The following is a 19,730-nucleotide window of genomic DNA, read 5'->3' as shown; positions in this document are numbered from 1 at the left end:
GGCACCGTCGGGTGCTTGCGTACCTACCAGAACTAGCAGCCAGTAATGTTTGTCGACTGACTGACTGACTGACTGCTGAGGGCCACATTAGGGTGAGAAGATATCCCCTCTCCAGGATGGGTCCGTTTCTGGGGACTCATGCTGGCATAGGGACCTTACCCCAGGTTGGGGTGAGGCCCAGGTGGTCCCAGGTGGTCTTAACCTGGCACCTCACCCAGAACAGTGGTGGGGGTGGGGGCTCCCTGGTATGACCCTCCCTGTCCTGGGATGCCTGGCCAGGTGGCTGGATGAGGTAGCCTTGTCACCTGGAAGCCAGCCACCCAGCTCTCATTAGTCATCTCAAAATTCCATTCATGCTGCTGGCCGGTACTTGCATTTTTCTTCATCTAATGGAGTTTGTCCCCTGCGTCTCTAACACTGGCTCCAAAAGGAGATGGTTTCTTGTGCGTGAAAGATATCAGCTGAGTGTAGACGCGTTCCTTAGAGCTGGAATGTTCCATGCACAGTTGCTGCCCTGTGCCTTGCGGGGTCTGGGGAGAAGACTGGCTTTCTCCAGTCCCCCACCTGGGATGGGAGGATTCCATGCAGGGTGCTCCTGGGCCCTTATTTGACCGGTGGTTATTGAGCGCCTCCCACAGGCCAGGGCCACAAGAAGGTCTCCATGGCATTTGTCGTGGGGAGGCCCAGTTAATGTAGGAAGAGGCTGGGGGATTGGTAGGCTGCGGGGAGCTAAGGAAAGTTCCAGGGCAGCGCAGAGTGATGTAACCACGCGTCCTTGTCTGAGCAGTTGCTCAAAGCAACAAGCAATTATAGAGTGCCTGCTGTGTGCAAGCACTGGAGACAGCAGTTAACGAGCCAGACCCGGCCCTGTCTCCCAGAGCTGGCCACTGAATAAAGCAAATAAAGGGACAAAAAGACGATAGCGTGTGGTGGAGTTCATGTAGGCAGGGATGACAAGGGTGTTCTGCATCTTTCTGGGTGACAAGCTAGGAAAGTTTTTCCAGCAGGGGCATTTGGCACTGGGTCTTGAAGGGTGAAGAGGAATTCTCTGGCTCAAGTTGCTTGTCCACAGCTGGAGGGCAGGAGATCTTCCCCACAGGTCCCCATAAGACAAGTCTGCTTCAGTTTCCCTGGGGCGCCAACGATGGTAGGGCACGTGGACGGGTTGGTCTGGGTAGACACTGCTCCCTGGAGGAGGAGGGTGCAGCTGGGTGACTATGGGCGCACACTGACCCCTTGTGGGCCTTAGCTTCCCTGACTGAGAATTGGGAACCGTTGCCGGGATGAGGGAGGGATCCAGGGGTGAGTGTGGGTACCGGTCTTGATGCAAAATCCCTCCCTGCTGCGAACGTCGGCTTCCTCACCTGTAGAGTGGGCACAGAGCCAGGAGGAGCAGTGGTTCGATTTCGCACCCCGCCGCGACCCCCGCCTGCTGTGGCCATCTGAGCCTCAATTTCCCGCCCTGCGTAGTGGGACCCACGCGTCCCTAGTGGGCTGCCTGGCACTGGGGGACTGGGAGGGGGGAGGGCGGGCGCAGGTGGGCGGGCTCGGGCAGGGAGGGAGGTGCCGGCCCGGCGGGGGCGGGGAGGGAGCGGCGGGGGCGACCGAGATCCCGCCTCCCGTGGTGCGACCCGCGGCTCCGCCCCGCGGCGCCCGCCGGCAACTTTGGGATGGAGTTTGTGCGGGCGCTGTGGCTCGGCCTGGCGCTAGCGCTGGGGCCGGGGCCCGCCGGGGGCCACCCGCACCCGTGCGGCGTCCTGGCGCGCTTGGGGGGCTCGGTGCGCCTGGGCGCCCTCCTGCCCCGCGCGCCCGCCGCCCGCGCCCGCGCCGCCCTGGCCCGGGCCGCCCTGGCGCCGCGGCTGCCGCACAACCTGAGCCTGGAGCTGGCGGCCGCCGCGCCCCCCTCCCGCGACCCCGCCTCGCTGGCCCGCGGCCTATGCCAGGCGCTGGCGGCACCGGGCGTGGCGGCCGTGCTAGCCTTCCCCGAGGCGCGGCCCGAGCTGCTGCAGTTGCACTTCCTGGCGGCGGCCACCGAGACCCCCGTGCTCAGCGTGCTGCGGCGGGAGGCTCGCGCTCCGCTCGGCTCCCCGGTACGCGCGGACGCCGGGGTCAGGACGTGCGGGGACCCGGGGTCGGGACGGGAGAGACCCTGGGACGCTCTTGGAGCGCGGGGCCCGGGGGTCCGGATAGCTGAGTCCTTGGGACGCGCGGGCCTCAGAGTCTGGACCCTAAATGCAAGAGTCCGGATGCGGGGAGACTCGGAGTCCAGATGACAGAGGCCCAGGGACGGCCCTCGGGTTAGCGGAACCTGGACCCCTGAACCCCGGATGTGTCCGGAGATCAGGGACCCGGAATGGGAGGCGGGAGCCCAGGGGCGCAGGGACCTAGAGCCACGGAACCCCGCGGCTCGGGAACCCCGCGGGATACCTCTGGACCCCAGATGGCGGATCCCACAGGACGCTTCCCTGGGCTTTGGCGGTGGAGTCCCACCAGCAGCGCGGCCCCCTTCCCCGGTCAGGTCACAGGGTGCCTCCGGATTCCCACCAAGCAGGGCCGCGGGGCTGGGATGGGGAAGCGGGTCTCCCTCTCTCTAGGGTCTGCAGTTTCAGGGGCTGCGGCTGGGGACTTTCCTCCTGCCAGGATCCTACCAGAGGCCCTCGAGGCCGAGGCTACCCACACCCCACAGCCTTCTTGATGGCCTTCTCAGGTCCCCAGGGCCACCCTATCTCTCCTAAACCCTCCATCCTCCTCCACCCTATCCTCGTCCTTGGAGTTTATTCTCTTTTCTTAATTACACCCCCAGGCTGGAATTTGGGTCCGAATAAGAAGAGAATGGGACAAGGAGGAGAGAAGGGTGACTGGCAGAGCTCTGGGGACCCTGTTGTGCCCCAGGGAAAGAACCCCCTCCCAGGGCCAGCAGGGAGGGGCCCAACGCTGGGACATGGGGTCTGGAAGGGGGCCTGCCTCTCTCCAAACCCACCTTGAAGCCCCCTCAGGCCTTCCTTCTCCTGAGGGCGGGGAGACCCTGACCCTAGAGGAGGCCTGGGTCTCATTAACCCCCTCTGTCCTTGATCCCCTCCCGGTGGGAGAGATGTAGGACCCAAATCCATGCCTGTGGCGCCCTCTGCAGCCGGATCCAGGAACTGCACCCTCTGCAGTTGGACCTGTCAGGCTTTGGGGGGGGTACTACTGGCTTGCCCCGCCGCCCCGCGGGAGACTGAGCAGCAGCCCCCAGCCTTTCCCCCTGCACTCAGCACCCTGTCCCCACACGGACAACACCCTGCCTACATTAGGTGTCTGGCAAAGCTCTCTCGTCCTTCCCATGCTCAAAGCAAATTCAGGAGAACTTTCTGGGTCCCTGAGCACGGAGGGGGGGCCCCTCAGTCCCTAGCTTGCCTCGTAAGTCTGAATAGAGGTGGGGTAGTGGAGCTGGGTTTTGAAGGATGTGTAGGAGTTGGCTGTCATAGATGGGAAAAGGTATTCCAGCTGGGGAATGCAAAAAGCCTCAGGCCAGGGCCGGGCTTTGTGCTGATGGCGATGGGGAGCCACAGAAGGGGTTAGAGCAGGTGTGGGGCTGGGAAGAAGCAAGCACGAGGTCCAGTTATCAAGATGTCATGCGTTTATTGAACATGTACAGATGGAGTGGGAAGAGGGTGGTGGGACACTGAGTTTGCCAGCCCTAACTGTGACCACGCCTCTGCCAGAACCCCTTCCACCTGCAGCTGGACTGGGCCAGCCCCCTGGAGACTCTGCTGGACGTGCTGGTATCAGTGCTGCAGGCGCACAGCTGGGAGGACGTTGGCCTGGTGCTCTGCCGCGTGCGGGACCCTGGCGGCCTTGTGGCCCTGTGGACAAGCTGGGCGGGCCGGGCTCCGAAGCTCGTGCTGGACCTGAGCAGGCCGGACCCGAGCGATGCAGGGCTGCGGACCCGCCTGGCCCCACTGGGGGTGCCCGCGGGGGGAACGGCCCCAGTCCCCGTGGCCGTACTCCTGGGTTGCAACGAGGCCGGCGCCCGGCAGGTGCTGCAGGCCGCACCCCCCGGGCCCCGCTGGCTGCTGGGCACGCCGCTGCCCGCCAAGGCACTCCCCACCGAAGGCCTGCCGCCTGGGCTGCTGGCGTTGGGCGAGGTCGCTCGGCCCCCGCTGGAAGCCGCCATCCACGACGCGGTGGAACTAGTGGCCCGCGCGCTGGGCAGTGCGGCCCGCGTGCAGCCGGAGCGTGCCCTCCTCCCCGCCATGATCAACTGCAATGACCTGCCGCTGCCAGGGCCCGAGTCCTCCGGTCGCCTCTTGGCACGGTGAGCGGGGACCCTGCTGCAGGAAGCCGTGTGTGTGGCTTTGTGAGAAGCGTGAAGGGAGGCCCCACCTGAGGCTCTCAACTGGGCTTTGGTCTGGGCCGTCGCCCCAGCCCTCAGGGCGTGGGTACCCCGGCTGGGAAGGGGGTCTGGAGTAGGGGGTACAGCAGCATCCCCCGTGGCCCGGTGTGTCTGAGGCGGAGCGATAGGTCTCACCTCGGCGGAGGGATCCCTCCGCCACCCTGATGCCGCCCACCCCCACCAGGTTCCTGGACACGTCCTTCCGGGGCCACACGGGGCCGGTGTGGGTGACCAGCTCCTCGGAGGTGCACATCTCCCGGCGCTTCCGCGTGTGGAGCCTCCGCCGGGACCCGCGGGGCGCCCCGGCCTGGGCCACGGTGGGCGGTGGCAGGACGGGCGGCTGGAGTCAGAGGCAGGAGGCGCGGCCGGTTGGCCCCCACCCCCGCCGGAAGCCCGGGCGCGGTCCAAGCTGCGCGTGGTGACACTGGTGGAGCACCCATTCGTGTTCGCCCGCGAGCCGGACGAGGACGGTCGGTGCCCGGCGGGGCAGCTGTGCCTGGCCCCCGGCACCAACGACTCGGCCGCCCTGGACGCGCACTTCGCCGCGCTGGCCGACGGCTCGGCGCCCCACGCACTGCGCAGGTGCTGCTACGGCTACTGCATCGACCTGCTGGAGCGCCTGGCGGAGGACGCGCCCTTCGACTTCGAGCTGTACATCGTGGGCGACGGCAAGTACGGTGCGCTGCGCGACGGCCGCTGGACCGGCCTGGTGGGCGACCTGCTGGCCGGCCGGGCGCACATGGCTGTCACCAGCTTCAGCATCAACTCAGCCCGCTCGCAGGTGGTGGACTTCACCAGCCCCTTCTTCTCCACCAGCCTGGGCATCATGGTGCGCGCGCGGGACACGGCGTCGCCCATCGGCGCCTTCACGTGGCCGCTGCACTGGTCCATGTGGCTGGGCGTCTTCACCATGCTGCAGCTGACTGCGCTCTTCCTCACCCTCTACGAGTGGCGCAGCCCCTTCGGCCTCACGCCCCGCGGCCGCAACCGGGGCACCGTGTTCTACTACTCCTCTGCCCTCAACCTCTGCTACGCCATCCTCTTTGGACGCACAGTGTCCAGTAAGACACCCAAGTGCCCCACGGGCCGCCTCCTCATGAACCTATGGGCCATCTTCTGCCTGCTCGTGCTGTCCAGCTACACGGCCAACCTGGCCGCCGTCACGGTCGGGGACAAGACGTTTGAGGAGCTCTCGGGGATCCACGACCCTAAGGTGCGTGGCCATGGGGTTTCAGGGGTCAGAGCCCGGAGGTCACCCCCGCCCCCAGTCCCCACCCAGTAGAGGGCGGCCATCTGCTCCCACAAACTCATGTTGAACCCAGCTGGGACAAAACAGGCGAGGCTGCTGGTGAGAATCAAGACAGAGAAACAAAGTAGATGGTGTGTGAATTGGTGATAAAGTTCCAGGGAGGAAAATTAGGGTGGGGACATAGGGAGCACTAGGGAGGGATGATTTCTCAAATGGGGGTCAGGAATTCCTCTGGGAGAGGTGATAGGTGAGGGACTTTTATGTAGATATCAGGGAGGAATATGGTAAGCAGAGGAGGCAGCCTGTGCAAAGGCCCTGGGACAGGATTGTGCTTGGCAGGTTGGAGGAACAGCAAGGAGGCCTGTGTGTGTCTGGAGCAGAGTGAGTGAAGGGGAGAGGGGAGAGAGGGGGGAGGCGAGAGCAGGGAGGGGGATGGGGCAGGTCATGCAGGGCCTGCACATGTGGGAGGACCTGGGCCTCCACAGAAGCTCCATTTAGACAGAACTTTCACCAGGAGTCCTGGAGGGCTGTGGGCAGAGCAGGGCATGCCCCAGCCTACATATTTTTCTCTTTTAATGAAAAGATTTTAATATTCTGGAGTAGGGAGCAAGGCCCACGATGAATGAACCCATTGCTCGGCTCCAAAGTCAACTCCTGACCAGTTTCGTCCATGCACCAGCCATAGCCGCTGGGTTACCATGAGGGAAATCCCAGGCCTCCTATCATTTCGTCATGAGTATTCTGGGAACTTAAACATCAGGCAGCCATTTTTCTCAGTTGTCTTTTTTTTTTTTTCCCTCCACGGTTTGTTTGAATCTGGATCCAAAATGTACAGACCCCGAGGAAGGTAGAAACCTCCTTGTTACCAGGCCCAAACTTGGGTCCACTCACCTGCAGTCAGTAAAGCCAATCTACTGACACAGGGTCCTGGTGAAGGAAAGCGCAGTGTTTACTGCAGATAAAGCAAGGAGTCTGCACAGCTAGTGCTTAAGACCTGAACCCCTGGATGGCTTTCAGGGAAAGGTTTATTTTTGTTTGTTTGTTTTTTAATTTTTATTTAAGTATTGGGGACAGGTTTTTAAAGAGCGGGTGAGGGAGGGGGGTTGGGGTGTGTGTGATTAGCTCCTGGATGTTCTGATGGGTTGGTGGTGAAGTAATTGGGAGTCAACATCATCAACCTTCTGGCTCCAATCAGTCTGGGGTCTACATGCTTGTGGGCAGCATGCAGTTAACTTCTTCCACCTGGTGGGGGTTTCAGTGTCTGCAAAAGAGCTCAAAGGATCTGGCTCAATTTTTTTTTTTCCCCCACGCCGCATGGCATGTGGGATCTCAGTTCCCCGACCAGGGATTGAACCCATGCCCCCTGCAGTGGAAGCGCTGAGCCTTACCCACTGGACCGCCAGGGAAGTTCACTGGCTCAGAATATTATCTACAGCCCTTGAGAAGGAATGAAAATTCCTTGACTTTAATGGCTAAACTATTATTATTATTTTGTCTTGTTTGACTGTTTTCCTTTGTTTCAGCATTTTCTCACTTCTCTGATTAAATTTATTCTTTGGAACTCGGGGAAGGCCTAGGAGACTAAAGTTTTTCTACAGACAAGAGGCAGGCAGAGGACCAGGTGGGGGTCTGTCCCGGGAAGGCCCCATGGGGCCATCTGGACACTCCATCTTTTTGTTCACTAGCGATTTGTTTGTTGGAGAAGTTGTTTTTTCTCCTGCAGCATCTCCCAGTGTTTGGATCTAGCTGCTCTCGTCCCCTGCTTCTCCCCCACCCCAGTGTCCTCTGTTAAACCAGTAATGAGACCTAGATGCTTGCTGTCCCGTGGGCCAGCCACTCTCCACACGTGGCTACTTTTTTAAAATAATTTTTTTTTTTTTTGGCTGTATTGTGTCTTTGTTTCTGCGTGCAGGCTTTCTCTAGTTGCGGTGTGCAGGCTTCTCATTGCGGTGGCTTCTCTTGTTGCGGAACATAGGCTCTAGGCGCGCGGGCTCAGTAGTTGTGGTGCACGGGCTTAGTTGCTCCCCGGCATGTGGGATAGAACCCGGGTCCCCCGCATTGGCAGGTGGATTCTTAACCAATGCACCACCAGGGAAGTCCCGTGGCTACTATTTAAATTGATTTAATTGAAAGCACTCAACAGCCACTTAAGAACAGCACAGGTGTAAAGCATTTCCTTCCCCAGAAAGTTCTAGATGGCCCTGCCTGCCTCAGGTCTGGCTTCTCGGAAGTGCTGTAGCCCCGACAAGGAGGCCCTGGTCAGGTGGCCTCAGCAGCCACTCATGCTTTGCTTTAGGGAGGTTGCACAAACAGTGGGCGGGCCGGAGAGCCCGGGGCTGAGGGGGCAGCGCTGGTGCAGGAGGAATGGGGGATGGGGGCCTTGGGTGGGGGCTGCGGAGGGGCGAGCACCGGGCAGGTCCAGGGTGTCCGGAGGGCAGCGCCCACAGGATCTGCAGGTGGACGGGACGTGGAGATGAGAGATGCAGAGGCGGGCAGAGGAGGGAGAGCGACTGCGGTGGGAAGGTGTGGGGTGGCTCGAGAGTGGGTCTTGGACGTGGCGAGCTTGGGGTTCCCAGGGGACCCTAAGGAGAGACGCAGCGGGTGCGGAGGCGGAAGTGTGGAGTTAAGGGCCTGGAGATGGACGTGCGGGTTTTAGAACATTTTCAACTGGGCGGTCCTGCCCCCAGGGGACACTGGGCCATGTCCTGGCACATCTGTGGTTGTCAGACTAGGGCAGGGGGCTCCTGGCATCTAGGGGTTGGGGCCAGGGATGCTGTTCCACACCCCACGGAGCCCAGGATGGCTCCCCAGAGATGACGTGGCCCACGTCAGCTGGTTGGGAGCCCTGGGCCTGGGTGCTCCAGGCTGGCGGACGGAACGGGGGTGGGGGAGAGCCGGGCTGGGATCAAGGGACCCCCACAGGCGCTGACCGGGCGCTGGCCCGCAGCTGCACCACCCGTCCCAGGGCTTCCGCTTCGGAACCGTGTGGGAAAGCAGCGCCGAGGCCTACGTCAAGAAGAGCTTCCCGGAGATGTACGCACACGTGCGGCGCCACAGTGCGCCCACCGCGCCCCACGGCGTCGCCATGCTGACGTGAGGGGGGCGCGCGGGGCGGGGCCAGGCGGGCGGGGATGCTCACCCCGTCCCCGTCCCCCTCCCGGGCAGAAGCGACCCCCCCCAAGCTCAACGCCTTCATCATGGACAAGTCGCTCCTGGACTACGAGGTGTCCATCGACGCGGACTGCAGACTGCTGACCGTGGGCAAGCCTTTCGCCATCAAGGGTGAGCGGCCCCCGGGACCAGTGACCTGCGGGCTCCAGGCGGGCACAGCTCCTGTGGGTCTGCGTCCAGTCCGGTCCCAACCCAAGGCCCGGCCTCCCCCAGGCTATGGCATCGGACTCCCCCGGAATTCGCCACTCACCTCCAACCTGTCCGAGTTCATCAGCCGCTACAAGTCCTCCGGCTTCATCGACCTCCTGCACAAGTGGTACAAGATGGTGCCTTGTGGCAAGCGGGTCTTCGCCGTTACAGAGGTAGGGCAGGCCCGGGACGCAGGGAGGGGTAGGCGTGGGGGGCTCTGCGCCTGTGTGTCCTTCACCAAGGTGACCAACCCCTGCTCGTTCCCAAGACTGTGTGTTTGCCTGCTTTTCTGCACCCTGTTCATCCTCCAAAACCCCAGTTCCAGTGGCCTTTCTTCTGTGACACCTCACCTCTGAAAATGGAGCCCTAGCCTTCCAATCCAGCTCCACAGCCCCAGGCCCTCCTCCCTGGCCCCACCTCTGCCCCCACCCCCGTCCAAGGCCAGGGCTCCCCAAGGGGCTGCCATGACCAGGAGGGGTTTTGTGCCTGCGTCCTGCCCGCAGATCCTCCAGATGGGCATCTACCACTTCTCAGGACTCTTCGTGCTGCTCTGCCTGGGCCTGGGCAGTGCTCTGCTCAGCTCGCTGGGGGAGCACGTCTTCTACCGCCTGGCACTGCCGCGCATCCGAAGGGGCAACAAGCTGCAGTACTGGCTGCACACGAGCCAGGTGAGGAGCGGGGGCTGCGGGGTGGAGGGAGGGGGAGGGCGTGCAGGATGGCCTGCTGCTGACCCGACCCCGACGCGACTTCTGTCTTGGCTCCTAGAGAATCCATCGCGCCCTCAACACGGAGCCGCCCGACAGGCAGGAGGAGCCGGAGCCGAGGTAAGGGGCCCTGGGGGCCGCTCTCCACCCCAGCAACTCCCATCCCTGCCCTCCAGCCCCGACAGGCTGGATGGACCCCAGGGTCACCAGTCCCAAAGGGCAGAGTGGGACTGTGGGTAGGATGCGGCTGCCCAGCCCCATCCGTCCCCAGGGGTCTCGAGGAGCCGCAGCAGGGCACTCTGGCCGCCCCCGCCGGCCTGGGGGGCTGGACATGGGTGCGCCAGGCCTCGGTGAGGGAGTGTCGCGCGCACTTCCTACTGGAGCCGGCCGTGGCCGCCACCGCTGCCACCACTCCCGTTCAGGATGCCCCAGACGCGGATGGGGATGCGGGGATAGGCCGCCCGGGGTCCCTGTCTGGCTCTGCTCCAACGGCCGCCCGCCCGCCGAGCTGTTCTTGGGCGCCCCACGCCCCGAGGAGCTAGAACAGCTGGAGCAGCGCATCGCAGGCGCACGCGAGAGGCTCCGCCAGGCGCTGGTGCGGCGTGGGCAGCTCCTCGCCCAGCTCGGGGATGGCGCCCGCCACGGGCCGCGCAGCCGGCTCCAGGCCTCCGAGGAAGCACCCGTGGCCGCCCAGTGACGCGGGACCAGGCCCTCCTCCACCTGCAGCGGGGGCTCCGAGGGGCCTCGCCTGGCCTCTCCGCACACACAAACGCTGGCTGGACGCTGTCAACAGTTTATTCTATATACAAACACCATTTTGTACACTGCAATTAAATAGAGTGGAATGAGCCCTCTGCTCCATTCCTCACGGTGTAACTTGGGTTGGGCCACCGGCCGTGTCTTCACCCCGAGCAGGGCAGGACCCCGGCGCCCCCCGTGGCCGCGTCCGGGGCCCCAGCCTGGGCGTGTGGGCTGGCGGTGGAAAGGCACTGCACACGAGGGAGCACCAGCTGAGCCGGCCCCACTCGTTTCACCTTGCTCAGAGGCTTGCCCGTTTTGCCCTGGGACAGCTCACTCCGGACCTTTCACCAACCCATTGCAGAACCTTCCATGGAGCCCCCATCCCTTCTCCCACCCTGGCTCATCAGCCGGCCGAGTGGGCCCACCATAGACAGGGACAGGCTGCAGGCAGGCCCCATGCCCTGGGGGAGAGAAGCCCGCCTCCAAGCAAACCTGATGGACTCCAATACCGCCTAAGGCAGGCTGAGCAGTCCCAGAGCCATTGGGGACAGCCTCCCTGACCCCGGAGGGCTCCAGCCAGGTCACACCCAGCTGGCCTGGATGGCCAGGGACAGAGGCGGTGAGCTGCCCACGGCTCAGGAGCCGACCTCTGAGGGCGCATCCACTGGAGCCATGGACGCAAGGCTGGGCCCACTCACCCCAGCGGTCTGCGGGGCTGTGTCAGACCCTGGGGAGTCGCTTGTGGGGGCACTGTCCTGGGGGGCCCGAGGGAGCGCCCCACTGGGGCTGAGGGGGCTGGCCGGCCGCCGGTCCAGGAGAGAGGCGCTCAGGCCAGATAAGAAGGAGGCGTCTGTGATGATGGCAGCCGTCTCTGCCATCCAGCCCAGGTCACCACTGGCTGCTGCGGCTACCGAGGCCGCCGCGGCCACCAGGGAGCTGGGTGCCTCAGCCATGGGCCCAGGGCCTCTGCCACCACCCTGCAAGCCAGGGCCCAGGGCAGGGGGCTGGCTGGTAGAGTCGGGCGTGGCAGCCGGGGTGCCTCCGTTGTTGTTCAGGTCGTCTGGCAGGGCCGTGGGGCTGCCAGGGCCCAGCGGGGGCGTCTGCAGCAGCATCTCCTGGACGCGGATCTGCTGCAGAATGGCGGGCAGCTCGTAGTGGTGGAAGAAGTAGATCATGGAATGCTGGGGGGCAGGCACTGGGTCAGGCGAGGCCCAAGCCAGAACGCAGCCTCCGCAGAACCCCCGACAGGCTGGATGGACGCCGGGGTCACCAGTCCCAAGGGCAGCCCACCTCACCTGGATGAAGAGCCAGGAAGTGACGAGAGCCAGGCTGCTGTACTGCCCGTTGAAGCGGTAGTGGTAGGCGTAGAAGGCGAAGTGGTACAGGTAGAAGAACCTGCGAGGGGGACAGTGAGGCGCTGCCCATCCGGCTGCCCCCACCCTGGACCACACAGACCCCGGTGCCCACCGAAGCCAGTGCCGCTTGCTGGTGTTGGTGTGGCAGCAGATGGCGTCATACTGGTCGGCCAGCCACACGATGAGAATGATGTAGAAGGCCGTGGTGGTGTCGTTGAAGAACTCAGACATGATGGCCTCCATTCCTGTGGGGAGATGGGAGAATGCTGGTTGAGGGGGACGGGCAGGTGATGGCCAGGGCAGGGGGCAGGGCGTGGGAGCACAGGGTCCTCACCCACGAGGGCCAGGATGACGGTCAGCAGGGGTGCTGCAGGGAACGCGATGGCCATGTTCATCTCCAGCATCTGCAGCAGGTCCACTGCGGGCAGAGGGTGGCGGGCGGGCAGACCGGGTGAGGCACCCGGTGGGGGGGGGGTGGGCGGGGGAGATGGCCAGCGGGGAAACTCACCAATGAAGACGAAGATCTGGTGGTGGGAGTAGCGCAGCAGCATGGACACGCTCAAGGTCTGCAAGCAGTGCAGCGTGAGGCCTGGGGCCGCTGCCTCGCCCCCTGCCCTCTGGCCCCCCGCCCCGCCCGCGGCACTCACGAAGATGACCATGATGACGAAGGCGGCCAGGTAGGATGTGCGGGCCATCCACATGCTCACGAAGCGGTAGTGCTCCCCGGACACCACGTTCCGCAGGAAGCCTGTGCGGGAGGCAGTGAGCCTGCGCCCCAGACCACCCCGGCCCCGCCCCGGCCCCGCTCACCCGGCTGGGCCCCGCACCCTTGTTCTCCTCGTTTTCCGCCAGGCCTTTCACACTGGACATGAGGATGTCGTCGTAGCCCAGGAACTCAGCCAGCAGCAGGCGGCTGAAGCGGTCCCCGAAGCACTGGTCCCGCGTGGGGTCTGTGGGCAGGACCGTGACAGGGGTGTGCACCTGGCCAGGCCCCCGCCAGCCCCAGTCGTGGTGGAGGCCCGGGGAAGGCCAGATCTCCATTTGTTGGAGTGGAGGAGCCCCCGCCCACCCCCGACCCGAGCAGTGATGTGCGTGACAGCCCCAGAGGAACAGTCAAGGGATGAAGCCTGGGAAGCTTCCCTCAGCTGGAGAGCACGGGCGGGCCCCCCAGGCCCCGGAAGCGAGTGCTTCTGGGTCACCCCTCCCCCAGAACCTCACTCTGCAGGTGACACTCACCCAGGGTGACCACCATGACTGGGATGCTAAGCCGCTGCCGCGTGGCTTGCGACAACCGCAAGAAGCCGTACTCCAGCGAGTACTCCACGATGTACTCGTCCTGCGGCCACGCTGTGGGTGGGACAGGCCTGGTCAGCCCGCGGAGCCTCTCTCCCCTGGGAGGGGCGGGGTGACCGCAGCCCACCGGGGGCACTGGCCTTTAGCTCCAGTGAGCAGTGAGTACCTTTTGTGGGCGTCTCAGGGAAGGGGAACTCCTGGCTGTCGTTTAGGGCCTCGGGGCCACCTGGTGGCTTGAACACCTTGGGCTCGATGTCCAGTTCAAACTGCAGAGAGGGAGGCAGGAGTCAGCAGGCCCATGGTGCCAAAGGGCCGGGCCTGGAGGCCTCTCCCTCATTGACTGACTGGAAGCAGATGCGCCCCTGTCCCATCAAAACCCTGACCCCCAACACTGAGCTCCCTGAGAGCCTGTCTCTGGGTGAGGGTGTGGGAGGGATGAGGCCCCCTGCTGAGGTCTGCACCAATACCCTACCCACACGGATCCCTGGCTCGCAAGTTCCTGGCCTCTGGCTGCCCAAGCACAGCCCTCCCTGCGGGCTGTGGGCCCGTGTCCACTGGCATTCCTCTGCTGACGGGGCGCTGCATCACCAGGATGCCCAGAGCCTTCTTCCCGGCTGTATCTGCCCTTGGCACCCCCGGAACTGGGCCAATCCCTTTCACCTGACAGCTGGGAAGCAGCCCGGGGTCCCAGTTGGCCGCGAGGCCACGGGAGCGGGAGCAGCAGCAGACAGGGAGGCCTGTGGCCCTGAAGATCAGGACCGCTTCCAGCCAGCTCACCTTGACGGAGCTGTTCCCAAACACCTCCACGGTCAGCTCCTCCTCGTCGTCCTCACCCCCCAGCTCCAGGCCTCCCGGCCCCACAGCCAGCCCAGGGAAGCTGCCGCCACCACTGCAGAACTGCAGGAGGACGGGCGCGCGGCTCGAGTTGTGCTGCACCTCCACGCGCAGGACGCCCTCTCTCGGCCACTCGTCCCGCACGTGCTCCAGGCAGTTGATGGGCGAGCGGGAGAAGACGATGTGGATGTAGGCCAGGACGAAGAGCACGAACAGGGCCTGGGGGCGGGGGGCGGTCAGCACGGGCCCAAGCAGAGCACGTGGTGCCATCACCCAGCTGCCCCAGGAGAAAACTCCCGACCTCACTGGCTAAAAATGGCCTCCCTCGCCGGCCGGGCGCCCTCTGCACCTCTCCCGGGCCAGCCTGAGCCGCTGAACACAGCCGACCCGCTTGGCCATGCCAACGGCCCCATGGCAGGGCTCGCTCTGTCCCCCGAGTGAGACGGGACAGCCCTAACTGTTCACTGGGGGGATCCTGACACAGGGCCACATCTTGGGACGTCTGTGGTGATTGTGACTGGGGGGGTCCCGGCATCGAGTAGGCAGGGCCGGGGAGGCTGCTCCACACCCCACAGCGCCCAGGATGGCCCCCTACAGAGAACGTCCCAGCCCCGATGTCCACAGTGCTGAGGAGAGGCCCTGCTTGACGTCACCCCAACCCCCTGCTCCAGGAGCCCCCATCTGACCGCTGTGTTTCTCATGGGGTCCCGGTTGGCCAAGTGTCACCCTTCGGCCTGGACGCCGTGTCAAGGGCATCGCTCCCGGGGTGAGTTCCCTGTGTGGTACAAATGATCGTGGGGGACCAGAGTACGAAGACGCTCCTTGTCCTGTCAACAATGATGCTCAGGGGTGTGGTGAACTTCCGGTGGCCACGCGGCCACCGGCAGGGCCGCCAGCACCTCGTCCTCTCCATGCCCTGCCAGGAGCACCACAGGGTGGTGCCAGCGCTGGCCGTGGAACTCCCGGCTTCCTCTCTGGAGCCTGCCCTGCAGACTGGACACGGGCTGGGTCAGCAGAGCACCCACTCCTGTCCTGACGGGGCGGTAATCAGAGCACTGCTGATTTAAGCAGAGACAGACTACACATCCCAAGCCCCTGGGGTTCAGGTCACGGCAGACAGATGCTGAGCTGAGAACAGAGCTGGGACCCTGCCTGGGGAGGAGGGGCTGGGGAGGCAGTGGGGAAGTCCAGCTGAGGCCCCCACGTCTGCAGAGCCTCCCACAGGCCAGCCTGCACCAGGGCCCTGAGACGTGGCCACAGGCCAAGCGTCACTCGGGACCCCCAGCACCTCTCCCCAACGTTGTGTCTGGGGACCTGGGAGCTGGCGACGGGAATCCTGACAGTGTGGGACCCACAGCACAGCAGGGTGAGGTCAGAGAGCTGACCCACAGCGCCAGTCGTGCTCTCTGGGCCCAGATGTCCAGCAGAGCCGTGTCTGGGACACTGTCTGCTCTGGGCCATAAGGACGACGCTGTACAACGTGATGAGATACCACAAAAAGTGCTGACACGCAGGATGGCCCGATGCCAGGGGCTGCCCGAGCACTTCCCCCGGAGACACACGTGCCTGCCATCACCCCCAGTTTGCAGATGAGGAAACCAAGGCACAGAGACCACGCGGCCAGGAGGGGTGGAGCCAGGAGTTCAACCTGGAACACACGCCAGGCAGGGCCAGCTGGGCCCCGAGAGCAGGGGCACTTGAACGGACGGGGGGCTGGTGGCACCATGACCTCGCTGAGCGGCCCCCATGACCCCACTGTCACCCTGGCGCCCCCTCCAGCACCCCTCACTGGTGTCTGCCCCATCACTGTCCTTATCCGGGTCCTGAAACCCCAGGTGGGGTCCATCACCCTTGACTGAGTGTGTGGGTCCCCAGAGGTAGGCCAAGACTCTCTCACCCCTTGACAAGGCTTGCCCCAGATCTGGACTTGTTTCCCCACCATGGAACAAGCTGTCTGCCCAGGCTTCCCTCCCCCTACAACCTATCATCAGACACACAGGGCAGCCCTACCCACGCGGGGAAAGCAGGGTGTACTCAGCAGCCCCGCCCACCTCGCTCTCAGGATTTCAGGAGTCTTGTCCAGGGCCTTTCCTGCCCTCTGCCTGCCAACTGGCCTGGCCACCTCACAGGCCCTGGGTGCTCCAGCCCCCCAACCTCTGGCACCCTGTGACCCCCATGCTCCAACTCACCAGCCACACGGCTGCGCCGTCCCGGCAGCTCCAGGGCCTCTGCATGCGCCTCTTCTGCTACCCACCTCCTTCCTCGCAGCCTGAGGCTGCCTGATGTGACACAGACCCTGCCCTGCCGGCTGCCGTCTCTCCCCCTTCCTCCTGGTCACCCTACTCATCGCTGGGCCCAGAGACTGGCACGAGGCGGCAAAGAGGATGGCAAGGGCGGCTCCCGCCAGCAGTGAGCAGAGAGGAACAGGTGCCACAGGAAGAGGCTGGGGAGCGGGGCTGGGAGGGGAACTTGATCTCTGTAGCAAGAGCCCAGAAGCGGGGCGGCTGAGAGGCAAAGGAGCAGAGCTTTCTGGAGCTTGAGGCGGCCTCAGAGATCAGCCAGCCGAGCCCTCCCTTTGCACACGAGGGGAACCAAAGGCGCCAGGGGTCAGGCAGGCTCTCGGGGAATGAAGGGCCTCCTGGTCGCAGCCCCAAGGAGAGAGGAGGTGCAGGGGGCTGAGGGCAGCCCGCTCACCAGGCCCCACACACCAGGGACGCGGCCTGGATGTGCAGCCCATCTGCTTGGCCAGCCCAACCCCTGGCCTGCTCCTCGGGCAGGAATTGGCGAGACAAAGCCACTGAGGCCGGGCTCTCAGGGAAAGCTCAGCTCCACGGGGGGCCCCACCTCACACAGGGCACCCCCTCGAGTGACACGGGCTCCTTCTGAGCGTGTCGGGAGGAACAGTGCTTTGTTCCCCAAGCCAATCACGGCCTCACATGGCCTTCTGCCTACGCCCCAAGCCGCCCATGGGTTCCAGGATTGGGGTAAAGGAAGGCCGACTCAGGAATCCTCCGGAGCCCCACCCCCACGCCCCCGCAGGGGACGCCTGCCGCTCCGGGACCAGGGGTTTCAGGCTGGGACCCGCACCAGGTCTGCGGGACGGCTCGCACCGCTGCCACCCAACGCCAAAGAGCTGCCGGCTCCCGACCAAGCTGGCCCAGCCGGCACCCCACGCGCCTTGCCCGCCAGCTCCAGCCCCCTTCCTGCAGACGAGGAATCCGAGCTTCCTCGGACATCAGCACCCCTGGCCCCGGCCCCCGCCCCGGGGGCCACTCCAGGACGGGACACGAAACAAAACAGCCATTTCTCCACTTCCTCAGACCCTCCAGGCAGCCGGGCTCGGCACCCAGCGAGCTCCCTCTCTGAGTTAAGACCCCTCCTTGGAGGGATCTGTGCCGGCCCTCCCGGCACCGCTGAACAGCCGAGAGCTCTGCCACCCGAGCGAGGACAAGGGGCGGGTCCACGGGAGGCCCCTCACAGAGCCACCTGCAGCACCACTGGCTGGACTTTGCCACTAAGCCCCACGGCGTGACCTCAGCTAGGTCACCTTCCCCCCCGGGGTTCAGAGCGGGGAGAATCCGAGTGGAGGCAAGCAGAAGGGCCCGAGGAGAAGAGCCCCAAGAAAAAGGGGGAGAGGGAAGAGGTGCAGGTGGGCGGTCCGGGGGTGTGTTCTGGGAGGGGGCAGTGGCGGTGAGGCCCGGAATCCCTCGAGTCTGGGGTTCGGGGCCAGGCCAGGCTCGGAGAGTGGGGAGGCGGTCATCCCGGACTGAGGATCCCAGGCGGCAGGGCCGGGGGTCACGGGGCTGGGCTCCGGCCTCCGGAGGTGGGGGACGCTGGGAAGGGCGAGGCGAGGGGTGGGGTGCGGCCTGGAGGGGGCTGGGAGTGAGTTTCTGGAGTCGGGATCAGGGGCCACTAACCGGGGGAGACCCGGGCCTTCCCGGGTGGGAGTTTCTGGGTAGGGGGCCGGGGGCGGCAGGCCTAAGGAAAGGGTCCCAACGGGTAGGGCCGGGCCTACGCCACCGGGTGGGAGGGGCGCGCTGCCCCGGGCGGGGTCAGAAGTCGCAGACCTGGGGGAAAGGGTCCGGCCGCCAGGGTCAAGATTCGGGGCCCCGGTCACCTTGAGCAACACGAAGAACTCGAAGAGACGACGGAAGGCGGGCGGGAAGAGGCGCGAGTAGGTGACAGCCATCTTGAAGAAAAGCGCATGGAAGAGCCGGTCGCGCACGTTGATGAGAGGATTGGGGTTGAGGTTGGGGGTGCGAGGCCCACGCGGGGGGGCTGGGCCGCCGCCGCCGCCGTTGGGCCCGGGCCCCGGGGCCCCGGGCGCCGCGAGCTCCGACATGCCCACCGTCGCGCCTTAACGGCCCGCGGGTCCCCGAGGACACCTCCCCGCCGCCATCGGCCGTCCTCGCCACCGCCTCGCTCCTTACGGCCGCCCGAGCGCCGCCGCCATCTTCCGCCTCCGCGCCCCAGCTGACGCCAGCGAGTAGCCGCGCCGGCAAGAGCGGCCTCCCTGCGCCCGCGGGGAACGCTGGGATGCGGTCGGGCGGCCCGCGGCGGCCCCGCCCTGTGGTCTGGCTCCCGGGTAGGGAGCGGCGAGGGGCGGGGCTGCGTCTGGTCCGGGTGTTTTGCCTATCGCCCCCACAAGCCTCCGCGGCTGCAAGAAGGCGGGCGGTAAAATTAGTAAATCTCTGAGGAATTTAGAGGTGTTAAAGTAAACTGAAAGGAAATACGACTGCTGGAGATGTTTTTTACTTGGCGCTCTGGAAAACTGTGCCGAAGATAAGATTACGTTAGGATGTTCTAGCTGAAAAGTGATTTAATTTCCGGCCTTTAAATAGTCTCGCGAAAAAAATTTGGTTTGAGTTTTTCGGGAACCTTCCTTTCCCACCCAGCCAGAGCGCGTACTGGGTGTTCTTAAAGGTTGCAGTTTTATCCCCATCTTCCGCCGAACGGTAAAAAGCAATATAACTTCCTTCTTTCTCCGCTCTTGGGGTGGGTTGGGGCGTTTACCTGAGCGCCTGGCCGCAAGCAAAACAGGTTAAACAAGGTCGTTTTCTTTGTTCTTCCACCTCCCAGCTGCGATTCCCCGACCTTTCCGGCACGTGGAAAACAATTTTTCCACGGAGCGGGGGTAGGATTGTTCAGGCGGTAATGCGAGCGAAGGGGGGTGGCAGATGAAGCTTCGCTCGCTGGCCAGCTGCTCACCTCTTGCTGTGCGGCCCGGTTCCTAACAGGCCGCGGACTGCTACCGGTCCGCGGCCCAGGGGTTGGGGACCCCTGCCCTAGTGACTTTAGCTCTTCCTTCTGAGAACCGGGCCGCTCAGGTGGGTCACCTCCCCATCTCTCTCCTGCTCCCTGGCCGCCAGGCCCCTGTCCCGGCCATTCGGGGATGACGGAGTGGACAGGTCTCCTCCAGCTAAAGTGGGGTCACGAAAGGTCCGTACCTGGCCCTGCCTTCCTCTTGGCTGCCACGGGGTGCCCGCCTACGGTGTCCCAGGCCTGGGGTCCCTCGTCTGGACCACATACACGCTCACTCATCTTTGAAACGTCTCGGCGCCTCCCAGCAGCCATGGTAGTAATAGGACCTAACATTCATTGAGTACCTACGGTATGCCAGGTGCTTCCACCTCCTGCTCCAAAGCAAGGCGGGGTGGGCTGCGGCAGGAAGTGTGGAAGGGCAGGAGGAGCCGGAGGCGAGGGGCCTGGGAGAGGATGCCTGACCCTGGGGAAGGACACGTTCGTGTCCCAGGGCCTGCACTGGGTGTTAGGGACACAGCGGCGGCCAATGCAGTACCGGTTCCTGCCCTAGCAGAGCT

At 64.5% G+C, this 19,730-nt stretch overlaps 2 protein-coding genes across 3 annotated transcripts; one reads left to right on the top strand and one right to left on the bottom strand.

The window, feature by feature from the left end:
• The first annotated feature begins 1,670 nt into the window (after positions 1-1,670).
• On the top strand, positions 1,671-11,280 carry GRIN3B (glutamate ionotropic receptor NMDA type subunit 3B). The gene is given in 11 exon segments (XM_067734575.1): positions 1,671-2,090; positions 3,705-4,297; positions 4,560-4,696; positions 4,699-5,588; positions 8,572-8,719; positions 8,793-8,906; positions 9,009-9,157; positions 9,488-9,652; positions 9,750-9,808; positions 9,960-10,135; positions 10,138-11,280. Coding segments are annotated over 11 exon segments (3,099 nt in total). The 3' UTR covers positions 10,386-11,280.
• On the bottom strand, positions 10,466-18,418 carry TMEM259 (transmembrane protein 259). 2 transcript variants are annotated; one of them, XM_067734538.1, is made up of 11 exons: positions 18,029-18,418; positions 13,855-14,130; positions 13,244-13,343; positions 13,021-13,131; positions 12,612-12,734; positions 12,432-12,532; positions 12,293-12,350; positions 12,119-12,202; positions 11,897-12,029; positions 11,725-11,824; positions 10,466-11,610 (listed from the first exon to the last, which is right to left on the bottom strand). In XM_067734538.1, exons 1-11 carry the CDS (start codon positions 18,251-18,253, stop codon positions 11,065-11,067), a joined length of 1,857 nt encoding a protein of 618 aa, XP_067590639.1. In that variant the 5' UTR covers positions 18,254-18,418; the 3' UTR covers positions 10,466-11,064. The 2 variants fall into 2 exon arrangements, with proteins under 2 accessions (XP_067590639.1, XP_067590640.1); XM_067734539.1 differs by lacking the exon at positions 18,029-18,418 and adding an exon at positions 16,101-16,415.
• Between the last annotated feature and the right edge of the window lie 1,312 nt (positions 18,419-19,730).

Source organism: Pseudorca crassidens, chromosome 3, assembly GCF_039906515.1.
Source record: "Pseudorca crassidens isolate mPseCra1 chromosome 3, mPseCra1.hap1, whole genome shotgun sequence".
Lineage (NCBI taxonomy): Eukaryota > Metazoa > Chordata > Mammalia > Artiodactyla > Delphinidae > Pseudorca > Pseudorca crassidens.
The sequence above is the reverse complement of the archived record's forward strand: the minus strand, read 5'-3'. Positions and strand labels throughout refer to the sequence as shown.